Source organism: Alosa alosa, chromosome 2 (genome assembly GCF_017589495.1).
Source record: "Alosa alosa isolate M-15738 ecotype Scorff River chromosome 2, AALO_Geno_1.1, whole genome shotgun sequence".
In the NCBI taxonomy this organism is placed as follows: domain Eukaryota; kingdom Metazoa; phylum Chordata; class Actinopteri; order Clupeiformes; family Clupeidae; genus Alosa; species Alosa alosa.
In genome coordinates, this window is record NC_063190.1 from 13,798,288 (window position 1) to 13,825,903 (window position 27,616).

General features: G+C 42.0%; 2 protein-coding genes across 9 annotated transcripts; both read right to left on the reverse strand.

The window, feature by feature from the left end:
• Positions 1 to 35: 35 nt before the first annotated feature.
• On the reverse strand, positions 36 to 16,133 carry actn3a (actinin alpha 3a). The gene is given in 22 exon segments (XM_048268517.1): positions 36 to 615; positions 1,134 to 1,292; positions 1,417 to 1,482; positions 1,594 to 1,740; positions 1,997 to 2,176; positions 2,377 to 2,511; positions 2,777 to 2,959; positions 3,166 to 3,306; positions 3,520 to 3,628; positions 4,074 to 4,224; positions 4,546 to 4,693; positions 5,065 to 5,295; positions 5,403 to 5,495; positions 5,595 to 5,680; positions 5,874 to 5,955; positions 7,162 to 7,240; positions 7,604 to 7,643; positions 7,646 to 7,690; positions 7,848 to 7,934; positions 8,482 to 8,601; positions 8,926 to 9,040; positions 15,792 to 16,133. Coding segments are annotated over 22 exon segments (2,691 nt in total). The 5' UTR covers positions 15,927 to 16,133; the 3' UTR covers positions 36 to 456.
• Positions 16,134 to 16,609: 476 nt separating this feature from the next.
• On the reverse strand, positions 16,610 to 25,069 carry rbm14a (RNA binding motif protein 14a). Of its 8 annotated transcripts, none has more exons than XR_007196365.1 (6): positions 25,008 to 25,069; positions 23,557 to 23,926; positions 22,354 to 23,263; positions 20,453 to 20,653; positions 18,097 to 18,190; positions 16,610 to 17,977 (listed from the first exon to the last, which is right to left on the reverse strand). XR_007196365.1 is itself a non-coding variant. In XM_048268539.1 (5 exons), the coding sequence occupies exons 2-5, from the start codon at positions 23,903 to 23,905 to the stop codon at positions 18,187 to 18,189; spliced, it is 1,464 nt and encodes a 487-aa protein (XP_048124496.1). In that variant the 5' UTR covers positions 23,906 to 23,926; positions 25,008 to 25,069; the 3' UTR covers positions 16,610 to 18,186. The 8 variants fall into 8 exon arrangements, 6 of the variants coding, with proteins under 6 accessions (XP_048124496.1, XP_048124487.1, XP_048124508.1 ...); XR_007196364.1 differs by having other exon boundaries at positions 18,097 to 18,218; XM_048268539.1 differs by having other exon boundaries at positions 16,610 to 18,190.
• Positions 25,070 to 27,616: the final 2,547 nt, after the last annotated feature.

The following is a 27,616-nucleotide window of genomic DNA, read 5'->3' on the forward strand; positions in this document are numbered from 1 at the left end:
TGTACACAACGAGGAAAAAAGACTCGAGACGTGAGAACATGGTAGAAGTGATTTTATTTTTTCTCCTGAATAAAGCCACATATGTGAGATGGAGAGGACTGTTTAAAAATGTAAACTTCATAGTCTTCTTGATACAGTACATGAGACAAACATTCCACCACTACATACAGAAGTGAAGTGATAGCTTGCAGAGCAGAGAGAAAAAAAAAGCACTTCACCACCACAATAAATTGTTTTAACACAAGTGCTTCCTAATGAATATGTCTTGAATCATTACTGAATTTTTAATTCAAAGAAGTGATAAATTGAGTCTTTTTACTCAAGAGATAGTATAGAATCTCCAATTTGTAGTAAATGTTCCTAGAAGGTTATGTGGTAGTGCATCTTTTTTTCTGAAGTTGATTTGTGCATTGGGATATAATAAGGGAGGGTTCGTTGACACAGAGCGGAGTCTCTTTACAAGTCGCTCTCTCCATACAGGGCGCTGGAGAAGGAGATGTAGTCCAGGGCGCCTGCTGGGGCATCGCTGCCGATGTACTTGGTCATGCGGCTGATGCAGTACTCGGCCTGCTCTGGGGGCAGCTCCCGTCTGAGCTCATCCACCATGATGTAGGTCTGCAACAGGCCCCAGAACAGAGTCAGAGAGAGTCACGACTGAGCGCTTGGAGCCAGTCCAGTGGTTTCATCACACTAACACTGAGCCAGGCTCAAGACTAAGGCTGATGATACATGGGGCAATAGGAGCTGTGTGCCATGGTCAGGCACTTACCCAGTGACATATGGTGACCTTTTTGTTTACATGTTTTGTTTTGTTTGTTTGTTTACTGAAATCTTTAATCAGTTAGCAACTTGCTGCAAGGTTCTAATAACAACACTATGCGGACCAGTCATGTGATTGCATGGTAACATTGCTCAAAAATTTGCCCCATTTATCACTCATAGCCTGTATACTAACATATCATAGCCTGTATACTAACCCAGTGGTTTCACCGTCAAGCCAAGTGAAAATATTTTAGCCAAGTGGGAATTATTCCAAACAGTCGCCTGGAAATGGATTCTACTACTTTGTATTTTAAATGTACATCTACAGGTATGTTATGATGCTAAGTGTACTTATATGCAGATGGGCTCACCTTATCAGATGCCAGGATCCTGAACGAGGCCATGACCTGTTCAGCTGTGTCTGTCTCAGCTGTCTCTCTAGTCATGAAGTCAATGAAGGCCTGGAACGTGACTACACTTGTGTTGTTGGAGTCCACCAGGGTCATGATGCGGGCAAACTCAACCTCACCCTGGGAATGGGACGAGAGAAACTCAAGCTTAGTAAATGCACAATTTAAAAATACACATTAATAACCATATTATATTATATCGTAAATTATACATATATTAAAAAATATATTAGAAAACCCATACCAGATCGTAGCCCATTGAGATGAGGCAGGCACGGAAGTCGTCTGGGTCCATCATGCCGTTCCTCTTCTACAATATAATGAGAGAAAGAGAGGCCGCTCAGTACATTAACCCCACTCAAGCGGTTCCACTACAGGAGCAAAGCGTTTCTCTGTGGTTTATTAGTGTCGCCTGTCTTACCCTGTCGAAGTGGTTGAAAGAGGCCCTGAACTCGTTGAGCTGCTCCTGGCTGATGCCCTTGGCGTCACGGGTCAGGATCTGGTTCTCCACCTCGTTGATGGTGCGGGCGATGGTGGTGAGCAGCTGCTCCCAGCCCACGCGGATGTGCTGTGGGAGAGCAAGTGTGGACCGGTGAGGGGGAGAAACGCATGCACAACCACTCGGCATCATTACGTCAGAGCAATTTTAAGTTATATTGTCACATAGTGATTTACAGAGCCCGAGGCTAAACCCTCTAAAGAAAGCACAAGGCAATGGCTAGACTAGAAGAAAATAAGAACATATTATTTGGCTTGTCCTTGTAAAACTGTCCTAGAAAATAGGGCCAAAGATGGACAACAATGAACTGCTGAATAAGTGGTACCTCCATGGTGTAGTTGGTGTGTTTGTTGTCAAAGATGAGTCCTTCCTGGCTGAGCTGGTGGTCGCCCTCCAGCTTGTCAATGTTAGATTTGTAGTTGACTATGTTCTGTTCGTACTGCTTGAGATTGCTCATCTGTTCCTCCAGAGAGCCAGCAATGTCAATGGAGACATGGCTGATTTCCTGTACAGGTGCAGAGAGAAGGGCTAGTTAATAGTTCTCCAATAGTATAATTTATTATAACATTAATTCAACAAATAGTAACATTAAACTAGTGCTGCCTGAATGTGTAACTGTGAATAGCTGATAAAAATGCTTTTATTGAGTTGAATATTTATCTTTGTGATTACTGACAAAGCATAGCATTGCTATTTGAAACATGCCTCCATCTTGGTCTGAATCCAGGGTCCAATTATGTTAGCCTGGGCAGCGAACTGGCGCCTGAGTCTCTCGTTAGACTGCTGCCTGGCAACCTCCTCCTGCAGCATCTGATCTCTCATTGGCACCAGCTGTTTCACCTGGAGGAGACACACAGAGGGGCGGAGACGCAATGGAGTAGGTCATCACATTTATTCCTCAATCTATCTTACAAGAGCACTTCCCTAAAACAACATATCTGTAGAATATAGGGCTGATTTGTTCACGTAAATATACTTTTAATATAATTTGGACGAATGTATCAGCATTTACATGTATGACCAGAACCAGGAAGTAAGTAGAGGTCATGTTATGACCAGATTCAGGAAGTAAGGAGGTCTGAAATACTTGTATCCTTTCACTTACAGCCTCCCATTTGTTGTTGATGTCCTGGAGGGAGAGGCTGGTGTAGGGGTTCTCAGCCAACAGCTTGATCCCGTAGGTCTGGGCAATCTTCACGACCTCATTTTGGATTCCCAGGGTGGCCATGCGCTCCTTGTCTGCCTCGGGCAGGGTAGCCTTGAACTGATCGTGGGCTGTGATCAAACTCTGAACAGGAGAGAGAAGACAGTGGTATGAAAGTGGTCCTAAAAACAATATCTCAAATGGCCAGTATTACATATATGGCAAGTAAAGGAAAGTAGAAATTAGAAAGTGAGTGAAAAGGAACACAGAGTAGAACCACAGGTGGACATGTGTGTCAGTGACCTGCAGACTGTTGAACCCTCTCATGTCTCCCACCTGCTCCCCCTCACCTGAATCTCCTCAATGCTGTGCACAATAAACATGTCCTGCAGATCCTCCATAGCTCCGTCCATCCAGTTGTTGAAGGGTGCTGCCCTCTTAGCAAACTCCAGGTACAACTGGTCAATGGTCTCCCACAATTTCTCTACACGCTAGGAAAAACAAGACAAGCACAATAAACACAAAAAGCACTACACAATCACCACAAGGGAACATCAGACTTTCTCTACAACAGTCTTTAATTACATTACTTCTTAAGGTTAAACATTGAATTTAATTACAAATATTTAGTCTTTACTTACGCTACTTCTAAAGGTTAAATATCAGATACAACAATGAGGTGTTTGTGTAATTGTGTACGCTACCTCCAGAGAGTCTCTTCTCTTCTGAGTCAGGGTGCCCAGGTTATCCCACTGGTCACAAATGGCTTGACAGCGAGCATTGATGGTGACAGAATCAAAGAAGTCCAGCTCACTTGTAAAGGTAGGGGAAAAAACAATGGGAGTTAAAGGTACACTATGCAGGTTTAGGTATTTTTGGCGACTGTAGAGCTCCCTCTAGAGTCGCGATATATTTATATTTTACTCTGCTGCACAATGAAAATGCTTTTGTTGTGGAGGTGAAGGATTAACAACAGGCAAAAACTATTTACAAAGAGCTATATCTACTGACAAGGTAATGTTTTACGATTCTCGCAAGATTTGTCGGGCCACCATTCTTGAAGTTACATGGCTGGTTTTCTCAGTAGCGACTCACTACATCTATGCTGTATAGCTATGCTAGGTGAACTAATACAAGTTCATTTACCATCAAATTGGCTTTGTAAAGGTGAAAATCTTGCAGAGTATACCTTTAAAACGTTTCAAAAGAATGAGAAATCAGTATCCCTTTGCCTCTCTGATGTGTGTATTTGTCTTACTTCAGCTCCTGGGCAATGGCAGCGATCTGCTCCACCCGGTCCTGGTGGGCAGCCAGGTCGCTCTCAAAGGCCTCGTGCTTCCTCATCAGAGCGCGGACCTCCATCAGAGAGGCAGACTCATAGTCCTTCATAGCCAGCAACTCCTCCTTTCCTGTGGGAAACAAAAAGAGCTACTTCAACATACAGCATACCATTTTTTTTTTCTGAAGAGTATAGTGCACTCTTCAGTCTTTCAGCTCTCATTTGTTGAAAGCGAAACAATGCCACAATGATGTACGTCATATAAAGGCGAGATCATCAAATGGAAGTTAGGGTGAAGTTTGCTATTGGAATACAAGGGTATCAGAATATACCAGTTAACATTACTGACAATGGGACAATGTGTCAAAGCACATAGTGTAACTGGTGCTAGTCAAATAGACCTTTGCTTGATCAGCATGTGATAAAACAATGTGAGTGAGGTGCTGCACACCTGAAGTCCATGTCTCATGGAGGGAGCATTTCTGCTTGAACTTCTCAGCCAGGTGATCGACTCTCTCCAGACGGCGGATCTCAGTCAGCAGCCACTCCTCATAGCCCTTCTCCACCTGCTCCAAACCCTTCCAGGCGTTGGCAATATCCTACAGGACAGACACGGCCATTCAAGTAAATACACCACACATCAGTGTATCCATCACCTTAAACATTACATCAGTGTATCAATCATCTCAAACATTACATTGTTGTGTTTCTCAAGCACTGTGTTTCTCTTTTGGACTACATCAATGATGTTGGCATGTGAGTGTGTTTTTACATTAACGTTTAATTATTCTTTATTATGAGAGGTGTGAAATGAAAAGTGTCAGTTTTATGTACAACATGCCCCACTCCTGAGACACACCAGACTGCCAACGGAAGTGTGTTGGACGACGTACTGATTACATTTCACATGATCTTAGTGAGAAGGAAAAGCAGTCCCCTGGGGAGATGAAACTCTGGGGTGGGCTCTTACCGACACCATCTTGCCCTCGGAGGGCATGAAGGCGGGGCGGTTGCTCAGGCGTAGCTTGGTCTGCAGCGTGTTGAAGTTGATCTCCAGCTGGCACTTCTCCTGCACCTTGGGGGGCTTGTGCACGCGGCGGTAGTCGCGGAAGTCCTCCAGCTTGGTCTGCATGGCGTGCATGGTCTGCTCTGCCACACGGTTCTCCAGCCAGGGGATGGTCCTGCGGATCCACTCCAGCAGCTAGAGGACAACCAGAACCACACCAGTCAAGAGCACAGTCAGCAAGCAGTCCTCCTTGGTTAAACCCTAAGCGGCCATTTTCAATGTAAAGGGCTGGGGGGGCTCACCTCACTAGCCAGTTTCTCATACTCTTCCATCAACTTCTCGTTCTCCTGGTTCACGGCCAAAACTTTGCAAATCCTGTTGGCTGCCGTCTCAGCCTGTGACAGAACCGCAGACAAGATGTTAGTGAAAGGCCACTCTTACCATAAATGAGACTTCATTTTTGAAACCTTTTCAAGTTTGAAGAGTTCTCTCACCTGCTCAGCTCCAGCAAAGGCATGGTAGAAGCATGAAACATAGGTCATGATTGCTTTCTCATCAGGCTTAGGTGTGTTCACAATATCTGAAAGCAAGAAAATTACTATTACAAGTGCTTTCCATTCATTAACAGACATTGTCAGCAGTGTTAACACAACTGAGAGTGTGTGTTTATTTTGTCATTGTGAGTGGAAACTGAATCCCCCTCTATATTATTGTGAGAACTTTGATCTATTGTTTCATTCTAAGATTAATATATTTCTACTGATTTCCAGTACCTTCAGCATCAAGCATCTTGGGAATATCCAGGAATTTCTCGGCTACCTCAAAGGCAGTGTTGAGGTTGCCAATAGGATCATCCTACAAACAAAATATAAGCAGGCATAATGTCTGATCAAAGTCTGAAACCAACAGACAATCAGGCACATTCCAGCTTTCAGCTTTTAATATAGTGTCAGGCTAAGAAAGCAGATTTAAGGGGAGAAAGACCATCTTCACAAGGTTGTGAATTATGTACTAACATATCAATGCATGGACAACGTCATGGAAAATGGATTAGTCATCACAGTAGGTCTGTACAAAAACTATGTTCATACTTTGCATCATTTCTCCAGATATGCCCACTTCAAGTTCAAAGCAAACTGATGATAGTATCAAATTGGAATTTGTTTAATAAAAACTAAATCAACTCAGTTAAATATCAACATTGCACTTTAAACATCAAACATCATGCAAGCGCTTCAAGTGAGATTATTTTTTATCTGTTGCCATATTTTCCAGACTGTTACATCAGAGTCTAATAGCATCCTTCTCTGAACTGGCCAGACTGGTCCAGTGTGGTTGGAGTTGGGTTGACTGGCCAGAGTGAGTGCTCCCTCTGCTGGCTCATTCTACTGCAACTATAACATACTCAAGTCAGCTGACAAATGTCTAATATGGCCATAACTGTGTAGCCCAATTAAAAGATTGAGATTTGTTTGTCTAATTGTTTTGTGTACTGAATGTAAGTAACTACATAAGTACAGCTGTGCTGTGTATGAAATATAAAGCCATGGATGGCTTATTTCACCTTAGCTTATCAGTAATTGCTGCCTAGGTAAGCCAAGCTTTACTGGAGTACGAGCATCTTCAATAGCTCAATTACTTGATGTTTAAGTCACAGCACTGTCTTGATCTAAAAAACAATGCAACTCAAGGTCTGGAAAATACAGTCAGCTGAGAGCAACTAAAAGCCCCTCTCACACCATACATACACAGACCACATACCAAAGACATAGTACCATATCAGCAGTCTTCAGTATAGATCAGACCTGTGTCAGATACTGTTATAGTTTACATCATTTTGACCAAAGACAAAACAAGTGTAAACCAGAACAGTATCTGCTCGCAGCAAGGTTTCCCTCACATCATGCTTTAGTAATGTTGTCAGTAGCAACAACAAACTGTAAACACAACCACATCAGAGAGGAACCATATGGCAGAGCTCAAGCTGGAGATGAAATGAAACGTAAAGGGCACATATATGAAGCCAAAAGGAGACAAAGGTGCAAGAGCAGAGGAGAGCACCTTGCGCAGTTTGGAGTAGTCAATGAGGTCAGGTCTGTGTCTGTGGATGAGGGCACACAGAGCCAGGCCATCCTTCCAGCTGAGACACAGACCAGACAAGGCACAGGGCAGGAGGGGGATGGGAGAGTGTGGAGGGACGCAGGAGGAAGGGAGAGGAGAAAAGATAGGAGGATGAGCAAGGAAGGGTCAAGGAACTGTGATGACTGGTTTAATGAGAGCAATGGAGACCGAACGTCTCAGATAGGCTTCTTTTTTTTTTGTTTCTTTTAAAGCTGGACAGAGTAAATGAAGATGCAGGTGTAACAGTGTTGTGAATGAAGATGCACATTTTAACAGTGGACTGAGGAGAAAATGATAACTGAGGGGTGGAAAACATGTGTGGGAGCAGTTCTGCAGAAAGGTGAACCCTTTTCACTGGCTGAGCGATGGCAGGCCGTCTCACCTGATGTGGAAGTTCTGCACATTGACATTCCTGTAGGGGCAGTCTTTCTCTGGCACCAAAGCAGCAGACCCTCTTTAGCAGATGTCTCTGGACAAAAAAAAAAAAAAGAAATATGAGACAATACATACTAGCTGTTATCTATAAACTAGGCACATAACTGGACATCACACTACTACACAACTATTCAACTGGACGTTTGCGTCACCAACACTGAGAAATGTCCAAAACTTCTATAGTATTTTACCTTCAACAGAGATGTCCTGGATGGCGAAACGCAAAATGATGGTCCAGATCATACCCAGGGTCATCTTCACATTTCCATCAACAATCTCTGAAGACACATAGCCATGGAGCAAAAACCAAACAAAATGCCACAAGACAGACATTATAAGGAAACGTTTCCTCAAGAAACATCTTGAGGACAGAATGTGCAAAGAAACTGGAATGTTGTTTTCTATAATGATATTTTAGAGTCTTCCCACAAAGCAGTGTACAGTACAGAACAAGTAGTATAAGCGTAAATGTTAGCGTAACAGCGTAATATATAGCTTATATTATATATAATATAGCTTACGCTTATATTATAGCGCAAATATAAGTGTAAAAGTAAGCATGCTTATCTCACCGGTGCATCATGTGTGTGAAACTCAAGCTCATGTTGCTAGGTGCAACTGAACTGAGATGTTATCTATCGACAATATTATTAGTCTTCCTCTAAAACAGTGTACACTGCAGGGAAAGTGTAAGTGTGTACTCGTTTGTTAGTATGCATGCTTAGCTCACTAACGTATGTGTAAAGAGTATGGGGAGGTTTGGACTTGACCCTGGTTTGACCTCTGTCTACTGAATGTTGGTAGGCATTGGTTTTAAAGTCTCACCCTCAGCACCGATGGACACCAGCTTGACACCCTTGCTGCAGATGTAGTCCAGGGCCTTATTCACATTGGCGATCTTATGGAAGCGCATTTTGCCTTTGTCGGGCTTGGGGAGCCGTTCGCCTGTCAAAGTACACACACACAGACGCATGACCTTGAAACTGGCAGTTTGCAAAGTTATCATAGGCCTAGTAAACACACACAACGTTTTGATGTCATTTAACAAGGCCATTGTAAAAAGCTAGCACAATATACTTGCTGCTCTCAATCACTCTATTGGAATGTAGTTATCACATGAGAGAACATGATATATCTCTGAGTGTGTGTGTGTGTGATTGTAGACTGAGTGACAGATTCCCCAGAGGACTGCTGAGAACTAAAACTTCAGAGAAGACATCTTTCATTATGTGCCATTACAGTCCTAGGATTCCCCGCTCCCTCTCTCACCTGAGATCACCTCCAGCAGAAGCATAAGTTTCAGCCCATTTCTGAAATCCTCCTCGATCGTCTCGATCTGTGTGCCTGCTTTGCGCAGATGCGAGTTGCACCAGGCGGTGAAAGTCTTTGGAGACAAAAAGATGGGGAATGGTTCAGTTGGTTATGAAGCCAGGTCACAAAACGGGATGATTTGTTAGGTATCTGATTTAGATGCAGTTGATTCCTGTCTCACTGAGGCTGCTTAAAGTATGCATGCCAGTGACCCATTTCTAATCGCCAGTAGGCCTCCAGATGTAAATAATGACCAGCACTAATATTCATTCAGTCACACACTTTTATCTAATGGTGTGACTGTTAGTAACTCCAATCATTTCCATTCCTAGCTTCATGTTACTCAATCCCTTGCAGAATGTTACATTAACCCATTTCCAGACAGCGTTGGCATACATGAAAACAAAAAAAATACATGTTTTTGTTAGCCCTCTGCTAAAGATGCAACCTTCTTAGTGACAGCCCTCAGATAGCTGTGGGACATGGCTGCTGTTAAGAGTAGCTGTGATTGTGTTGCAAGGGCCCTGCCTGTCTCTCTATAGCTCAGTGGTAAAGCTTGGGGTCCTGTCTTGGAGTATATACGTCAGTGAGGTTAAGGTCCAGCACAGGAAATGTCACTTGATTGTATGGATAGCGCACACTGAGTGCGGTCGAGAGTGAGTGCCGTAGAGAGGCGAAGCGCACGCTGAAGAATGCCCAGGGCCCATGTAATTTGATGTAAGGGCCTGGAAGAGGAGCCTCTTCGGCAGCAGGTGTCCACCCCTCAAATCACCTCCTACTGCCACAGATGCCCAAATTTAGACCACGTGGGGGGTTGGGTTGAAGCGGAGACATTAGGCAGGGAGTACTGGAGGCTATATCGGGTAGCCATGGGACACCAGCAGACAGCTGAGAGCATGGCATTCCTTGCACAGCGACTCGCAACTCAGAAGGGAAGGCAAAATGCTAGGAGAATCAGGGTATTAGGAACATCGGCTCCCGTTCACGTTCACAGTTCATGAAGTTCACTGCAACTAGTTTCTGTTGCATCTTTAACACTGAAATGTCCACTATATGCCCAATGTTAACACAGGTATTGCCTTTGCACCCACTGAAAAAAGTCATCTTTTTCTTTAGCAATGCAAGTTTATCTATATTGTACTCTGCACAGATAGCAGCAATTAAATAGTAATATATAGCCAATAAATAAAAAGCAATTTGTGTTGCCCCATATTCTATATGACAGTGTAAAAATAAATGCATTGTGGCTGTAGTCATGGACATGGCAAAAACTCAAACTGAACTCATCGGTACAAGTGCATAAAGGACAAAACCTAATCCTCTGCCTTGTCATCATCAGGTTGGAGGTTGGTGTTTATAGTTGACAAGGAGCGAGGTTGGAGCGATCCGAGGGTTAGCATGCTGTGTGTAGTTGGCCTGGGAGCTCAGGGATGCTCTGGCCAGCGTGTGGTCCAGAGGGGATGGGGGTCGCACTGCCAGGGATCTGCCTGGATTAGCACTCCTCCACAGGCACGCAGCCTGGCATTACTGGAGCCCAGCCTCCTCAGCACTGGTCATTGTTGTTATTGGATGAGAACATGAGGCTGGCACCCAACGCTCAGCTATTGCCTGGGCTGTTGGAAGATTTGTGTGTTAAGGTGTGAGCATACATTTGAATTGGTGTTCTGTGTATGTTTGTGTTATGAATTCAGGCAATACATTTAAATGATGTTATAACCATCATACACTTTAACCTCTAAGTCTGAGTGCAGCAGCTAGGAATAAATATATATATATATATATATATATATATATATATATATATATATATATAGCAATTTGTTTTGTTTTGTTTAACTTCATTCCTACACGCATACTAGTTGAACTGAATTATTCAGAAAAAATATTTCTTGTCTTAATAAATTTCCACAAAAATATCAAAATGTTTTAATCTGTTTTGTTTGGTAAAAAAACATTTTAAGCAACTTTTTACCCAGGTAATTGTAATCACAGAATGATAGAAGTACCAATATTTTACAATTATATTATAGTATGCATGTCTGAATGTACTTGTATGTCTAAATGGATATTTAATACAATTTTATCTACTTATGTGCAAGTCTTTCTTTTTTGTAAAAGCTGCATTGAGGCACCTATCAACCAACTATGTTGGCATGGTAACAAAGTAAAGTAAAAGTAATCTAAAACACCAGCTGCTCATGGAAGTCATAACCAATTAAGTTATCGGTTAAGCATGTTGGATCCCTACAAATATGCATCCATCAGACTTTCATAGGCTGCCACTGACAGGCCCATCCCCTACACTTCTCATAGCAAGAAAAACAGAATAATGGTCCTTGACCCAACTGTCTGAATGTTAGTGGTCCTTTTAAACTTTACCAGGTAACAATAGAAGTCACCTGACTAAAGAGACCATCAATATATATGCTGCTGATTAATTTGAAAAAAATGTTGCCAAATTTGCAACGTGTCCAGATGGACAGTATGACCCTTCATGTAATGGATCCTAACTTCTGGGAGGACTACAGCTCATCATACCCATGATCACTTACACATCATAAACACATGGCAGCTTTACAAAGTTGTTCGCCTAAAAAAGCTCAACATACTTTCTTGGAAATACAGTGCAGAAAATGAAGACTAGAGGACAACAGAATGGCGATGTATGAACACCTATCACCATACAGACCACAGATTAAATACGAGATCTTGTTTTCAGATCAGGCTACCACTACATGAGAAGGGAACGTCCTTCCTACCCACGTCAAGTTTTGAAAATGTGTACAAGTGCCTTGAATTTGTTTGAAACTTGAGAGAAGCGTTGCTTGAGCGGAACTCGTGCTCCTGGCCTCATTAATAGGAGCCGCCTCCGTCAGTGATTGATGAGTTTGAAGGACAAAATGTGTTAAACAGCTTGTGAGAATTTACAGCACCTGCAACTGCCTTATTTTAAGGCTAGGGGTCCAGTTTCAGGTCACAGGGAAGGGGCTTCTCGAGTGGAGTCGCTCCAGGGGCAGGCACTTTGGCAAACCTCATATGAACAACAACAGGAACTTGGCACCACACAGGAAGAGGATTGGACATCAACACAATTCCTGATCACGATTACTTTTATTGAGTACTTCTGAAATAATGAATGACGTTTTAATGTGTATACAGGTGCGGCTTTCAGTTTTACCTTGTGCACATTCATGAAATAAATAGGGTTAAAAGACTGTACACTTTTTGGGTTCTCATATTCTTATTTGCCGGTTGATAAGCTCAACACCAACCACCATATTTTTATTGTGAGTATAACTGCTGAAGGGTAAATTAAGCACTATGTGATAATTTGCCACTTTCTGAGGTATGTTTACAAATGCAACTACTATTGGTATGATCTTCAGATTCATTTTGATGGTATATGGACATGTGAAAGTTCAGATAACCACACCAGCCTTTCCCACTAGCTGGCAAGGCTATGCGCTGTAGGTGTGTAGTCAAAGACGGAACACACCTCGGAAATGAAAGAAAAACCTTTACAGTAAGACTGCCAACAAAATCGCAGAGGCCCATTAGCATGTTAGCAAGCTTTCTTCAGTTCAATCAGGATTGTGAATGATTTTAGGTAGTTTGCTAGGTTTATACCAGCATTCCATGGCACTTTAATACCATAACAACTATGAGCATTATATGCCTTTCCCCCCTAAAAGCTGATCAGTAATACCTGCGTGACCCGTCTTGGAACCCATACCCCACCCAAGCAACTCCTCATCCTTACATTGGGTAGTATATAGAAGCTGCCCTAGAAGGACACTGCTTCTGGAATAGTAACTGCCATTTGATCATACTCATGACTTTCTCATCTCTCCCACCCCACCCTACCCCCAAGCCCTCTCACTTTGCCATGGCTCAGACCCCCACGGGAGTGTCCAAGGCCCATCCTCAGTACCCTTGCTCCCACCTTGTGCAAGTTATTCCACATATAATAAAATATAATACAATATACATAATACAAATCTAATATACACCACAGAGACAATGTTTTATATATTTGACAATACTGTTAATCACTTCACTACTACTTAACACATTAGGGGTATTACAAAAGTTCTCTTAACATACCAGTATATTAACATGGTAACATACTGTATAGAACTGTACTATATCCCCAGAGAAAAGTAAATTTTTTTCCTAATTTTTCCCAGCTTTTTACTGCTTTCTTAACCAGAGAAACAGGCAGAACTGACTCTTAAAGTAAAACCCCATACCACTCCAATGAATATCAGTATCAATATATTATTCAACTATTCCATGATAACACTGACTTCTCGCTCACATTTGTAGCATGGCAATGTGATTTCATTTTCCTGTGTAGGCCCTTATGAAAATAATCTGTAACTGATGCACGGGCGTAATTGGATAGAGTACTCGGCTATGCCTGGAGTGCATTCAGTTGGAGTCAGTGCTTCCCACATACTTGGCTGCCTTAGCACTGTAAAAGGTGGATACAGTTAGAAATGACAGACATTACAACTATTACAGCTCATTAACTGTATTAATCAATTAAATCAAGGCCAAACCACTGCTGCAACAACACAGAGCCCCTCTAACAAGATAATTTGAAGAGAAATTATTGCTTTTTACTTAATGCATGGGATGATGAATCCACATTGCTTGCAGAGCTGTTCATAAAAAAAACTGCACTGCTGTAAAAATCTCAAAAGATATCTTAACTATTCTGTGGGTACAAAATTCTTGCTCCATGTTTGCGATGGACACTGGTTAAAAGCCAAATCCCATCTAAACAGCAGCAGGCAGACTTTCAATCAACTGCAATGAGAGTGTGCTCACCACTGGCAAAGAACCAGGTCATCATGCCGCACAGTCTGCCCCAGCCATAAATGTCTCAAAAACACAGGTCCATAAAATAACCGGGTGTGAAAACGCAACCACTGAAAGTGGTCATCCTCACAGAAAATAATAAAAACCATGAGGAAACGGTTTCCACAATGCAAGGATCTGAACCACGTTGGCATTAGTCTTAGTGTTGTATAATATAACTGGATCAAATGTGGATCTGTAGCTTAACACACTCTAAATGTTAAGCATACCAGCTGTCTTCTAAACCACCCAATCATAAAGCAAAGTTGTCAAGACCAATGACTCAGATCATACCAGTTAATACAACTGAATTAAATCAACTGTTCTCTGTAACAAAAACATTATGAAAGCAAGCAAAGTAAATAGTGGTGTATCTTAAGGGAAGGACCAATTATATTCAGAATATCTGGGCATGGCATGTTTCCTGCATTTCAGAGCATTTGTATTGCTTGCATCAAATGTTTCTTGTAGATCTTGCAACTGGTTAGTTCTTAGGTAAAATGACCCACCATCTATTTCTGACCACAAGCAATTTCCAGTGAAACACTGTACTCTGTTACATAATGCAGGCCTTTTCCCAGCTCTGCGAAAAAGGTACCCCATGAGTTGGTATCTCATTCCTTTGGACATTTCCATGTTCAAAGACTAGCATCATTCATTTATTTACTTATATGTTTAATCATGTTGCCCTTGTAGTAACCAAATATTGCCCATATATTTATACTTTTCATAACTAGGCATGCATTTTGGAGTTTGACTAATAGGCTACAACAAAATGTGGGCGACTCTACTTAAGCATTAACTGTTACAGGCTTCAACAAAACAAGGAAAGCAGCTTGTGCAGGTTTTTTTTATATATATATATATATATATATATATATATATATATATATATATATATATATATATATATTCACAACACATTAGATTCATGTTACTATTGCACATGGTATGCCTGCAGTGCACAGGTTTAGGAGCATATTTTAACTAGTTTTTAACTGTGATACAAGTGGCGATCACTTTTTGTCAAAAGACTTAAACACCCATGAGAATCAAAAAGGCATTTTCATTTAATTTCTGGAAATCAGATATATATATATATATATATATATATATTTGTAGTAATTTCATGGTCAACACTCTCAATCGACTTTGGCCTAAATGTCTAGGCAAACATTTGCACAGACCTCACGGCAATTATTGTAAAGAGGATAATTAGGTCATGAGGGCAGGGTGGAGTGAATGTTTCAACTCAGTATTTTTAGATAATCTACCTACACTGCCGCTTCCTTCCTTGCCTCTTCCTTGGCACCCCACCTGTTGCCATCACTCAGGATTTGCTTGCCTTACTGCATTGCAGGTGTTTCAGTCCCAAGGCCCTCTTCAATAAGAGTGTAAACTTCAATTTACACAATCCCACCCACAATCACTTGACAACGTGAAGTTATACATCTGGAGCGTTTTAATCCATCCTAATAAATCCGGTCGGAATATTTGGCTATTTCAACATCTGCGGGACACGTCAAGAGATGCAGACATACTGAGCTACCCTTGGTAACTAGCCTATTGTACGCATAAAATGCATTAGAGTTAAACAACGTCCCAGAATACGTGACGGCTTTCCTTACATTATTTTAAAATGTGTACAATTTAATACAGCATGCGATATAACCTAGGATGCAACAAGACATGTGCGGTTGCAGGCCATCATAAAAAAGAAACACGTCTATTCGGATTTATGAACGTAAATGCAACGTTCGTGTTTTGCGCGCTTTGCACAGAAAAGAAATTCCGGAAGCGCTTCCATCGCCAAACGCAATTACGCGCGCCAGAATTTGAAGTTCGGAGGAAAATCGGTATCGCAGGGCTCTGTCATTTCGTTAAACATAAATCGCTGGTCCGACTTTGCAGCATTATATTATAAGGGTAATTTATTTGTGAGGTGAAGGAAACCGCTTTACCTTACGTTGCTGCTTTTCCCACGCAGGGTCGAGCAATACATCTCTGTCCCAATCATCTTCTTGGGTCATATATGCCTCCGTCGAACTCATGTAAGTTTCGTGGTGGTAAGACACTTGCGTTTCCATTTCCATCATTTTGGCTCCTCTGGGATGGTACTATCCCTCCGACAACCTTATCAAAAGGCTTTGTGCCTCCAATTCAACATAAAAGCCCTACGTCGCAAACTCTGAAGCCCGTGTGGGTTTTCAAAGACACCAACTCCGAAATCTTCCTTGAAGTTGCTGCTCCCACCGCCCGACGAACTGCTTGCCAGAGCTTCTACCCCTGGTCAGAAGAATACACGTGACAGCACCTCAATATGTATGGCCGACTCATCGTGTGGTCACAGGTGACTCACTAATAAGGCAATAGGCGTATCTCAGTTGGCCATGACCGCAACGCTCAATTTTTCTCAACTGCTGAACGACTTGCCTGAAAGTAAAACGCACCACTGAGCTGTGTGGGGTTATAAAAAACCTACTAGTGGATTGTTTTTAAATGTTTAAATTACGGTTTTTGATGGAAAACGGGCTGTTTAATACTCCACATCTGAAAAGTTGGGATGTTGCGAGGTGACTGACTTTACGTGTCACCACTTTGTTGCACCATTGCACCTCAGCACAGCACGCATGGCTACAGCACGCGGTAGAAATGACTTGGCACATTTCTCAGTGAGGAAATGGAAACATAGTGCGACATTAAAGCTTATGTCAATTGATTGTTGAATGATCATAAAACGCAATCGAAATTAAGTGAGAAAATGAGTCTGACACATCAATGCCTTTACGTATCATTTATTGAGTCTTACAAAGAACAAAGTACAAAGTATTTAAGGCTACCCGAAGCTTTAGAGGAGCCCATTTCACCAGAGACACTATGAAACACCCCAACAATTAGAAAAAGTCCATCTAATGAGGGAGGGTATGGGGAGGTGGGCTGGACTTAATATTTTGCTGTTATCTTAAATCATTCATACAATTTCAACTTGTCAGATTTTGATCCATTAGCAAAATAAAGATATCACGAAATGCAAGTGTGTTCTTTAAGAAGTCACATGAAATGCAAACTGACTTGCAACTTTACAGCTTAAAACTCAAACATAAAAAAGAGAAAAGAAACCACAAAATATATTCATATTCAGGAAGGACTCTAAAGGGGTCCATGGACCACTTCAGTTTGAAGTCTGTATAAAAGATGCCCAATCCTGATGGGGGGTACTTTGCTTCACATCCAATATAAAGGTAATCCAATTATTATTTTTCTTGAAGCACTAACCAGTCTGCTGAAATCTCCTGAAAGTCAGGTTTGGGCATCTGTTGTGTTGGCAGCAGCCCCATGATTGGGGATGGTGGGACCTTGAGACTATGGAGGGAGGGTATATTTGGCTGATGGGGAGGCAGGGACCGAGCTGGTGTGTTTGTGGGTGTGTGTGTGTGTGGTTACTCACCTACCATGTGTGCATGGACTGCAGGTGCAATGCCCTACCTGCATTCTTGTGTGTTTTGTGGCTTACCACCCTCTTTGAGTCCTTAGAGCAGAGCTCTCCCTTCACAGAGCGGGCCGCAGCATCTCAGTTTTGAGTGCACGTCTCGTCTCTCGCCTTACTGGAAACACTTCAAAAAACACCAAATGCCACACAACAAGCCAAGGCAACAATTTCTGCATTCCCAATCTATATGGTTCGGTGTGTTTCTTTTCTTTTCGACTTTTAGGGTCAGTCTTAAGGTTAAGACAGCAACAATCGTGCTTGCACTGACATGAACGTATTCAGCCTTTCATTTGAATGAAGTGATTCACACTACATTTGGGAGAAACAAAATGGACCCATTATCATATGTAATGTTTTCATGTGAATGCGTCTTGCTTACAGACATTGTGTTCTCAGAAGGCTTAAGAGACCTTGGTCAGATGTCATGGAGGATAAGACACTGTGTATATGTCTGATGGACACGGAAAAGGTAGCGGACCTTGACACGGTCGTCCTAGGTTGCCATGCCAGGATTCCCCTAGGTTATGTTTTTTGTTGAGGTACGGCCGACTACATAGCTCTTTGTATGTGTGGCGGTCTTACGCACCTCTCGGGTCCTTGTGTGGTGGGGAGGTTTCTGTGGCAGTTTTTCTTGGCCTCCAGCATTATGGATCAACTCTGCAAACATAAAGCGGGCCTGCCTCAGTGGGCAGAGCCTTCCAACAGGAGGGGTTGGGATCAATAAGGGGAGGTGTGTGGTCAAAGTGCAGGCGTGGTTGGGGGGCAGCGGGCTTTACCTTTGCGGGGAGTGCGTCCGTGGCACTGTGCGACTAATTCTCTTCCCCCCGGTCACACTCAACATGGCATCCATGGGCCCAGCAGCCATTTTAGCTGTAGTTAGCGAAAAGGGAGAACGTGGCTGGAAGAGCAGTAAAAGTAACAGTCATGCACTACAGAATGAACACATCACAGACACAGCAGCAGCGACATACAGGTTTACATGTGTGTAGGCCTGGTGCTGTGTGTAGAGCTACGCCACCGCCACCCTCCACTCCCACTTCCACCCTCACCCAGACAAGACGGCAGGACTAAATAGGATGAAGCCAACTGACATTTCAGTACTTGTTGACGTTTTCAATTCATGCCGGTCAGTAACTGCGTTGTTTTTAAGTTCTCATGCTTTGGGGGTTCAGTGTGAGGCCAACTAAGACCTTACAGGAATTGCTTTCAACAAAAACATTGTCATTGCATGTGACTAGTTATGGCTTTGAGATATCCTTATAAGCAGTAAAACGTTATAGTCACATGTTATGACAATCTTGCATACCTTTCTACACTTGCCTATTACAATTCATATGACAGAGGACCCATCTGTAAAGATGGAACTCTCCTAAATGCATTGTTGTGCTCAACTGTGTAGATCATACCACAGACTTGAGATCATTCCAAAAGACTCCTGTCTATTCAACCTATTTGCAGTGGACATTGCTGGAAACAATAACTTTGGGCTTGATGTTTTATGGTAAGGTATGATGTTTTAATTAGAATATTATGCCAATGGGCACAAGGTACATATCATTTATTTTAAGCACTTCATTGTCCTTTATTCTAAAAACCAAATTTTTACTGTGACGTTTAGTGTCAGCCACAACGGCTAAACACGTTTCTATTCTTTATATTTGGGAGAAAAAAAGATGGGATAATACAGCTCAGATGACGCTGTGACATGTGTGATGGTGAGAGTCAAATTGAAGTAATAAAAATGAAAACAGGACATATTGACAGTGGTTTACGTAAGGCCTCCCAACTAAGAAAGAATGACATGAGAAAGAAAAATAAAACTTCAAAACATCCTGCTCTTTTCAGACATGTTGACCAGGGTGCAGAAGATGAAGACATGCTCACCAGCAGTAAGCATGGACAGCTCTGCTCTTTAACCATTTGACAGCTATGACGTTACACTCTTTGCATCACGCAGAGTATAGGAAGTATAGAAGTCAGAAAAAAACATTATGCAAACGGATGCCTGATAAAATTAGTCCTCCCCCTCAAGGCATGTCCAATAGATTGATCCCCTCTAGAGGTGTGTTTCGCCCCTTAGCAATGGTGATCGGGAAAAAAAAAAAACAGAGGTTTGGTTTGTTTAAAGGGATGTGCAGACCATGAAGTCTGCACTGGAAGGGAATGTGCTGAATTGTGTGTATGAAGCAAGTTTGTGTAGGTAGGAAGCAGAGGCTTCAATGAAAATGGCAGTGGGTTTGTTGATGTGATGCAGTTAACTACGCCTGACCCCAGAAGCTTTTTCCGACCCCAATAAAGACAATTGGACAAAGCGACTACAGTATGTAAGTGTGCGACACCGTCCTGTTTGCAACCTACGCTGGGGATGATATCCCAAGTGTTCCCTGTCAAATGGTCTGGCACACACACTCACACCACCACGTACATACACAGGTCCTTCACTAAGCATCCCTCATACCTGTACTGTCCTTTAACATGAATCGTTCAAATACTCAAAAAAAAAATCTTGGTTCTAAAACTAGAAACAAAAATGTCTACAATGAGGAGCAAAAGCCAAAGTCTAGCTCACACCTACAGCAGACAACCCTAAATCTCCTTTGGAGTCCTCAGTAATATCTGTACGATGGTTTAGTAAGCAATGGTACAGACACTTGTCACATTATTTAGAAGGCACATTCAGTGGATATTTCTGGCCATGTGTATTGAAAGTCAATGGTAATCAAATAAACCAAATTCAACTCCAAACCACAATCCTCAGGCAAAAGTTCATCTGGTCAAACTAAACAACCAGATGGGTCTAGACAGCAAGAGGGCGGCCCACTGTGATGGTAGATATCCACCATAGAAGTTTAGTTCGTCTGACCTTTAGGACTCCATGGATTTTTTTTTTTTAAGGATGTCATTACCAATATTCAACTCTCACTTCCCCATACAACTCAAAGCCACATACACTGCTCTTATACAGGACCAGTGACAAATATTCAGCATTTGTACCCCACTCACACACTCACTCGCTCACACACACACAGCTGATGTGATAAGACCTATCGGTAAGGGGGTTCTGGTGTGTGTAAGTGGGAGTAGTCAGGACGGCGGAGGAGGGGCTCCTTGTGTGATGGCGGCGGCTCATACACGCTAGGTGAGGTGGCAGCGCCAGGCACCATGTAGTGCTGCTGGACATCCATCATGGGGTTCATCATTGGTTGCTGCACAGGGGCGACGGGCATGGGAGGCGGCGGCGGCGGGTAGGTGTACTGCTGGTACTGCTGGTACATCTGATACTGCTGATACTGTTGGTACTGCTGGCACTGCTGGTAGTACTCGGCGTAGCACCTGTGGTGAAGACGGGAGAGGGTGATCTCAGGTGTAATCAGACAGATATAAACTTTATTGATCCCCTAGGGGAAATTCAAGAGAAACACTCCTAAAAGTATGTAATCCAAAGTAGCGAAATAAAGAAAGTAAACAAAAAGCAAAAACACAAAAGACATCGAGCTACAAGGATTGCTGCCACTCTCGTTGGCGCTGGAATTACGACTAATGATAATCAGCTAGGCAAGCTGTAACCTGAATGTAGTTTGTACGGTGATGACTAAAATGTATATATTGTTGGGATATGTAAATAACATTGATTTTAGACCACTTTGTGACATCTGACCTATAAAATCTAAAGCGTTGGTCTTTTAATCGAAGTAAACATTTATACTTGCTTCAAGGCATTATTGAGATATCACTTTCATAGAATGAAACATACATGGTCAAAGTGACATTTAACTATGACCTTTGGCTTATTAAAAAAAAAACAAAAAAAAAAAAACATTCATTTGAGAGTCCAAGTCAAAATTTCTACAAAATCTGAAGCCTCAAGGCATTCTGGAGATATAGTGTTCACATGAATGGGACATACATGTGGTCACAGTGACCTTGAACTTGAACTTTGGACCTTGAGTACGTGCCTTGTGGCATTCCTGAGATATCTCGTTCACGTGATTGGGACAGACAGACGTACGTAGGTTCAGATGAACGTATGTACGGACAACGCAAAATCATAATGCCTCTGGCCACGGCCATCATCGGTGCGAAAGCGTTAAAATACAACTACAGCAGGCTTGAAAACGATCTTTCTCCAGTTGATGTTTTACTTGTTATTTTTAGGTTGGTAGCATGTACTGTTGTGTGCCACAAACTGAGTGTCATCATATACTGTAGTCTAGGCCTGCAATACGAGCAAAGGACTTGGGCGACGACGTTCAGTTCGACAACAGTATTGTCTAACTTACAGCCTGTCAGGATAGCTATTTCTCCTGGACGATATATGGTCCAAGAAAATATGAAACTGAAAACTGCATTTATGGAAAGGCACTAACTGCGTAACCACTGACATAATCTATGAAAATTATTATTTTATCAGATTACCAGCAATGCCATTTTAAACTAAGTAGCAATTGCTATTTAGATAGACAAGTCAAACAATTTTGAAGGGGTAGCCAAGAGAACGGCATCTAAATCTAAACAAGATAAACGTTTTCACCACAGATTTGCACAACACAGAGATACTAATACAAGCACTGTGATTGGGTGATACAGCTTGCACTGCTGAGAGACGCATCCACAACAGCAGCTTATACTTTGAAGACACCAATGTGCACGAGCGCATGTCTTTTCTGCCATCTTCCGCTATCTGCCGAAGTACACTCAGGCCTTCAGGTTAGTCTTTGCTATATTTTTTAACACTTTAAACGCAAATCTACAACAAATACATTGTTACACAAATGTAAACACAATGGTTGGGAAGTGATTTATAGATGTTTCTGTTTTAGATTTTGTAATCCTCAAATATCAAAATTCTTTGCCATTACATTTTCTGTTACTTACACATTTAATTTTTAAAGATATTTACATTGCTGCCCCCGCCTCCCAAATCCATACTTGTACTCATTCATAGGTAATTAGGTTTAGCCGTCATGCATCAGTAAAAGGAAACTACAGAAATGTATGGTGTAAGGCAGTGGCTGAAAATGCTCAATAGGTACCTGGTGATTGGGTCCTCATCTACACATGGAGCTTCCTCTGGCCCACCTGGTGGTGTAGGAAGGAGGGCACGCCGTGCGGCTCGCTGCTGCTGCTGTTGCTGCTGCTGCAGCTGTTGCGGTTGTGTTGCAAAAGGTTTTGGAACTGGATCGGGTAAGAGGGGGGCATTGCGTCGCACTGGGCTACGACTGCGGTCCCTTTCTGGCGGTTTCGCGACGGCCTGCTGCTCCGCAAGAACCTGTTGACCTTGTTCAAAAAAACGTGCACGCGCTGCTTCAAAGATAGCCTGGGCAGTGGAGTCTGCACCATGGGCTGTAGCGGCGCTGTGGAGGGCAGGGGTGGCGTTGTACGCTGGGTTGTCTACAGCAGCAGCGGTTGGAGCTTTTGCTACTGCCGGATTGTACTGACTGCTGTAGCCATCTGTGGCGTCGTTTTGGTCTTCCACTAAGACCTGATCTGCGACCGACCCATACACCTGGCTGGCAAGGGCTCCGTAGACGGCCGCGCTGACCGGCTTGCCATCGCTGGTGCCGCTCGTCAGGTTCTTCAAAGCCGTTAACGTCGGATCGAAGCTTGTGGTGTTGTAGAAAGAGTTGTGCACACTCTGCTGCACCTGGAGGGGAAGGCCAGCTGCAGCTGCTGCCGCCGCCGCCAGAACAGCAGCCTGACTCTGGTGGTGCTCCATGGAGGCCTTCCCGGCTGGGCAGTCACCTGCATAGTGGCCCAGCTTTCCACAGGTGACACAGGGGATCATGCAGGTAGTAACTGGCTTGCTGGGCTGGATCTTGGAGAGCTCCACAGAGAGTGGGCGTCCCTTATATGTCGTTCCATGGAGAGCTTCGATGGCAGTCAGAGCATCTTCCCTGCGCTCCATATGAACAAAGGCATAGCCTGCTGACGATGACAGTCTGGCTGTGAAGCAAGACAAGATTAGTATCACTACAGTCAATATCAATAGCTTGTGTGGTTTGAAACAATACAACCATAATCACATTACGGAGATAGTTTTCTTTATTTATCATCGAACTTGTCAATATCGATCTAAACTTTTTGGATTGAAGTTTAGAACTATGCATTTTTCCAATTCTCTATACATTTCCATAGTATACATAGCCTAACTCACATATATTAAAACGTGTTTATTACCAATCCTCCCCATTACATAGCTCTATTCAAGAAAAGCAGCAAATCAGACAATGGCTTACCTTTAACTTTGTCGCATTCTATTACTTTGCCGAAGGTCTGGAAAAGTTCCTGTAGGTCCTCCGCAGTGCACATGGCGCTCAGGTTGCCCACAAACACCTTGGTTGAATTTAGGGGTCTCCCTCGCGATTCCTCCACCACTAGGTTTCGGCCTTTGAACTCACGGCCATTTAAATCGCGTATTGCGCGGTCTGCCGCCCCATCTCCCTGCAGATGCACAAAGGCAAACTGCCTAAGAACACTACAGCCTACAACTTGGCCATATGGAGCAAATAAAGTCATCAGATCCTCTTGGGAGGTGTCCAACGCAAGATTACCCACAAAAAGTTTCACCGCGTTGTTCCTATCCATCGCATCTACACCACAGCACACCTGAAGGGAAGAAAGTAAAAGTCAGTAATCACACACGCTTGACAAAAAATGTGTCCATGCCAAATGTAACTGTTCAAACCAAAAAATATAGCGCCAACTCATTACAACGCCACATGTCCACCATTCAACACGTCGCTTCCGTCGTTCAGGACAACATGCGCAAAAACTAGGCTAGCTAATGTTGGCTAACCCGTTGTTGCTAACTTGACATTCGTTAGCGCGACGTAATTTATTTAAAACATGTACATCATTCAGTTATCTTTAACCACACCGTCGTTGTGTCTTTAGTCAAAACATTTACTAAAACTGTAAACAGGATGGTTGTCGTTTCTATGTAACAGTACCTTAGAGAGATATGTTAACGTTAGCCGACTGCTAAGTTAACGTTGACTTTTGCGGTTAACGTTTACCAACACGACATGGTTAGCAGCTAACAGTTAAGGTCGGCTAGTTATCAAGTTTAGTTGGAAGATTTTCTTTTAATCGCGATTTACTCACCGTTTTAAAATGATACGTCTCTGTCTAATCTTACCAGTTCAAATATAACTATAGCGAAGTAAACTAAGGATGTATTACGTCAGGAAACCTGGCTGCAAACGTCTTGTTTTAAAACGTTTAACGTTAAGGTTGCTAAGGTTAGACGTGTCCCTGTACGTATTGTAATGTTACGTGCAAGCATACATTGCCTATTAAGACAGGGCTATGTAGGGTTATGTATTAGTGGTTTCTAGGCCTAAAATCAGTTGTACTCCGAATAATGTAAGCTAACATCGTTTTCAGTTGCCAAACTAGACAAACATTAATCAGGAGGTCTAGCTAGCTAAACTACCAAGGCAAGTAAAACAGTTAACGTTAGCTATAAATGCTACAAAGAATTTCGGCGCGGCTTGCTAGCTAATGTTAATGCTAGCTTAGGAACCGCATCATCAATGACCAAGGAAACAGTTATTAACATCAAAAGAGTAACACATATGCCTCGATCACACAACAATACTTTACGAACAATTTAAAAATACTATTAAGAATGAAAATACATTCTGGAAGGATCGAAAATTCACTCTATGGCGGCCTCCAATCTTACCCGAGGCGGTGCAATATATCCACCATCTAGCGACAATGTACAAGCTGAAGTAGCATTTCCGGTTAGAAGGAACGCTTTATGAATCGTTTAGAAATTCGTGCAAATAAAAGCCATAAATTCATACATATTTTCAAAATGCAATACAAATACATATACGCTATGCAGCATGCCAATCGGAAAAAATGTTTGCAGTTACATAATTTTACACATAAGGGCCTATGGTTCATGTGCTCCTAAACAATAGCCTATAGTGGCAAATTGCAAAGGTGGTGATTAATTCCATTTCAATTAAAGATAAATACATGAATAAATAAATAAAAACAGTAAAATAAAAGTAAACAATAAAAAGTAATTTCAAATACACACAGGAGAGATATTCTATTCCTTGTGCTATAGGTAGGGGGTTTCACACAGGGACCAATCTAAAGCCTATTTACAGTCTAAACCAAAATCACTAACTAATCACAAACAAAAACAACAAACAAAACAGGCTTCAAGGGCATTTCACTGCATGGGGTTATCAAGCAGGCACCTTCCTTCATGTGTTTCATTTAATTAGGCCCATGACACTTCCAGAAGGCTAAACAGTGGTATCAGATTCTCTACTAAAGTGTGATAAAGAGGAGAGGAAGGGAAGATAAGGCAGTGCATGGTAAGTGTGTGTTAGGTTGTTAGAAGTGACGTTTAGGATAGGAGGTATCCTTGGAAGAGTTGGGCCTTCAGTTCTTCATTTCATTTCTGCCAATATTGGTGCAAGAATTTATCTGTCATATTATATATAGTAGCAACCACCGTATAAGTATAACCATATCTATTTATAGTTGATCCTTGCTGTTATTTTAGAATGAAGTACTTAAGGTGTGACCCATTACATATGTTCCCTGATATGCAACACCTTTCTTGTCAGCCATGGTTTTGATGTTATTATGTTGTTAGGCTGTTTCCTTAGTTTCACACAGACTTGTGAGAGTGAGATTCCTGACATAAATCTCTTCTTTTTGAACTCAATACTTGGGAGACAGCTTATTGACACACCTAGCCCTTTACCAGAAGATCACATAAGCCCAACCTGTGACTAACAGTTCTATTGTGTGAGGGGGGAGTTTTGTTTTAGCAAACAAATTTAGCGGAACAAATCCAAATTCTTTCCCTGCACCTTGCATTGCAGGGAAAATCCTCTTTACCCTTGTAAAGTGTTCAATGTTTGCTAAAAGAAAAAAATATGCTATTTATTATTTTTCCTAACTCAAACTCATTGGCCTTGGCTCATTATGTGAAGAACATAAAAAATAACTTATTTTCAATGACTGCACACAGTACACCCCCCTACACATAACTATTACATAGTGTAATAATTGTAGGTGCTATGTACCTTAACTGGGCCTGCTGGGCCTGCTGTGTGTATGTGTGTGTGTGTGTCTGTCTGTCTGTCTGTGTGCCTGTATGTGTGCGGAAATGTCTTTCTGCGCCTGCTATTCCCACACAAAGTTACAAAATTGTTACATTTCAAGTACTTTCACCTGTTCTGATTAAGTTCTAAGAAATAAGCACCAATAATGATAAAAAATCTTGTAAACATCTGTTAAGTATTTTTACATAAATTGTTATGACTATTGATTTAAAAGCCTAATGGTGGGTCCACCAGACCCGGGAACATTGGCTGTGTAACAAAAATATGAACACCTTACAAGGGTTAATCCAGGTAATGTTCCCGATAATACCAAATGCCATTTGGCTGTGTTCAAAATGATATTGGCCTGTTATCTCATAGTCTATCCACCACTAAATTCAGGTGCATTCATATATAGAGCAACAATCCCTTAATACAGTATGCAACTCTGCATATTGCAGCTATAGTCCTAAATTACATTTACATATGATATATAGTATATATCTTGGATATACACAGAAAATGGTGACTTTCACCTATGACTCATTATAGGTGTTCATGTACAGAAAACTGATTATGGAAAAGAGCATCTCATTTTCCATATTCATTGACACTGAGTCTTTTTCTCTGATCACTTGATTTGTTTCCTTGTTTCGAATAAAAATGTTCATAACTAATTCATCCAAATCTTATTGTATACCATAGTCCATATAAATCCATATAATGTTAATTTTATCATAACAGTAATATCTGTGGAGTTCAGCAGTATACTGTAAGAGATTAATGTGTGTGATGTCGACACTAAAGCTGTAGCCTACTACATTATACAGCTGCTGTAAAAAAATATAATAACATTTATTGTGAAAAGGTTGTCATCTCGCCACCCCAAGATTTCAGCATGATGCAAATAAAACTCAAAACGAAATACATGCTACAATAAGTCCAAAACAAGTATTGGCAAAAAACCTAGAGCATGAAAATAAATGAATGCATTCTCTGGATTTTCTGATCATCATCGCACACACAAAAGGTTAACATTTTAAGGATCTATGTGTCAAACGCTTTTCTGTCATAAACTTTGTACAATTTGTACAACCAAGGATGTGAGATTATCCAGCAGAGATTTTCTTTGAGAATAGCTGGAACAGCCCACTTACATAAGAGCACACAGAGACCCCACCGTAGCTCAGACAGACTGCTCAACAGCTCAAGCAGAGAC

Coding starts and splice junctions, on each gene's coding strand:
- rbm14a (XM_048268524.1), bottom strand. CDS start 23,905: ATGGATAGGAACAACGCGGTGAAACTTTTTGTGGGTAATCTTGCGTTG. Junction 23,264..23,556: donor AGAATGCGACAAAGTTAAAG/GTAAGCCATTGT, acceptor CTTGCTTCACAG/CCAGACTGTCATCGTCAGCA. Junction 20,654..22,353: donor GATGAGGACCCAATCACCAG/GTACCTATTGAG, acceptor TCTTCACCACAG/GTGCTACGCCGAGTACTACC.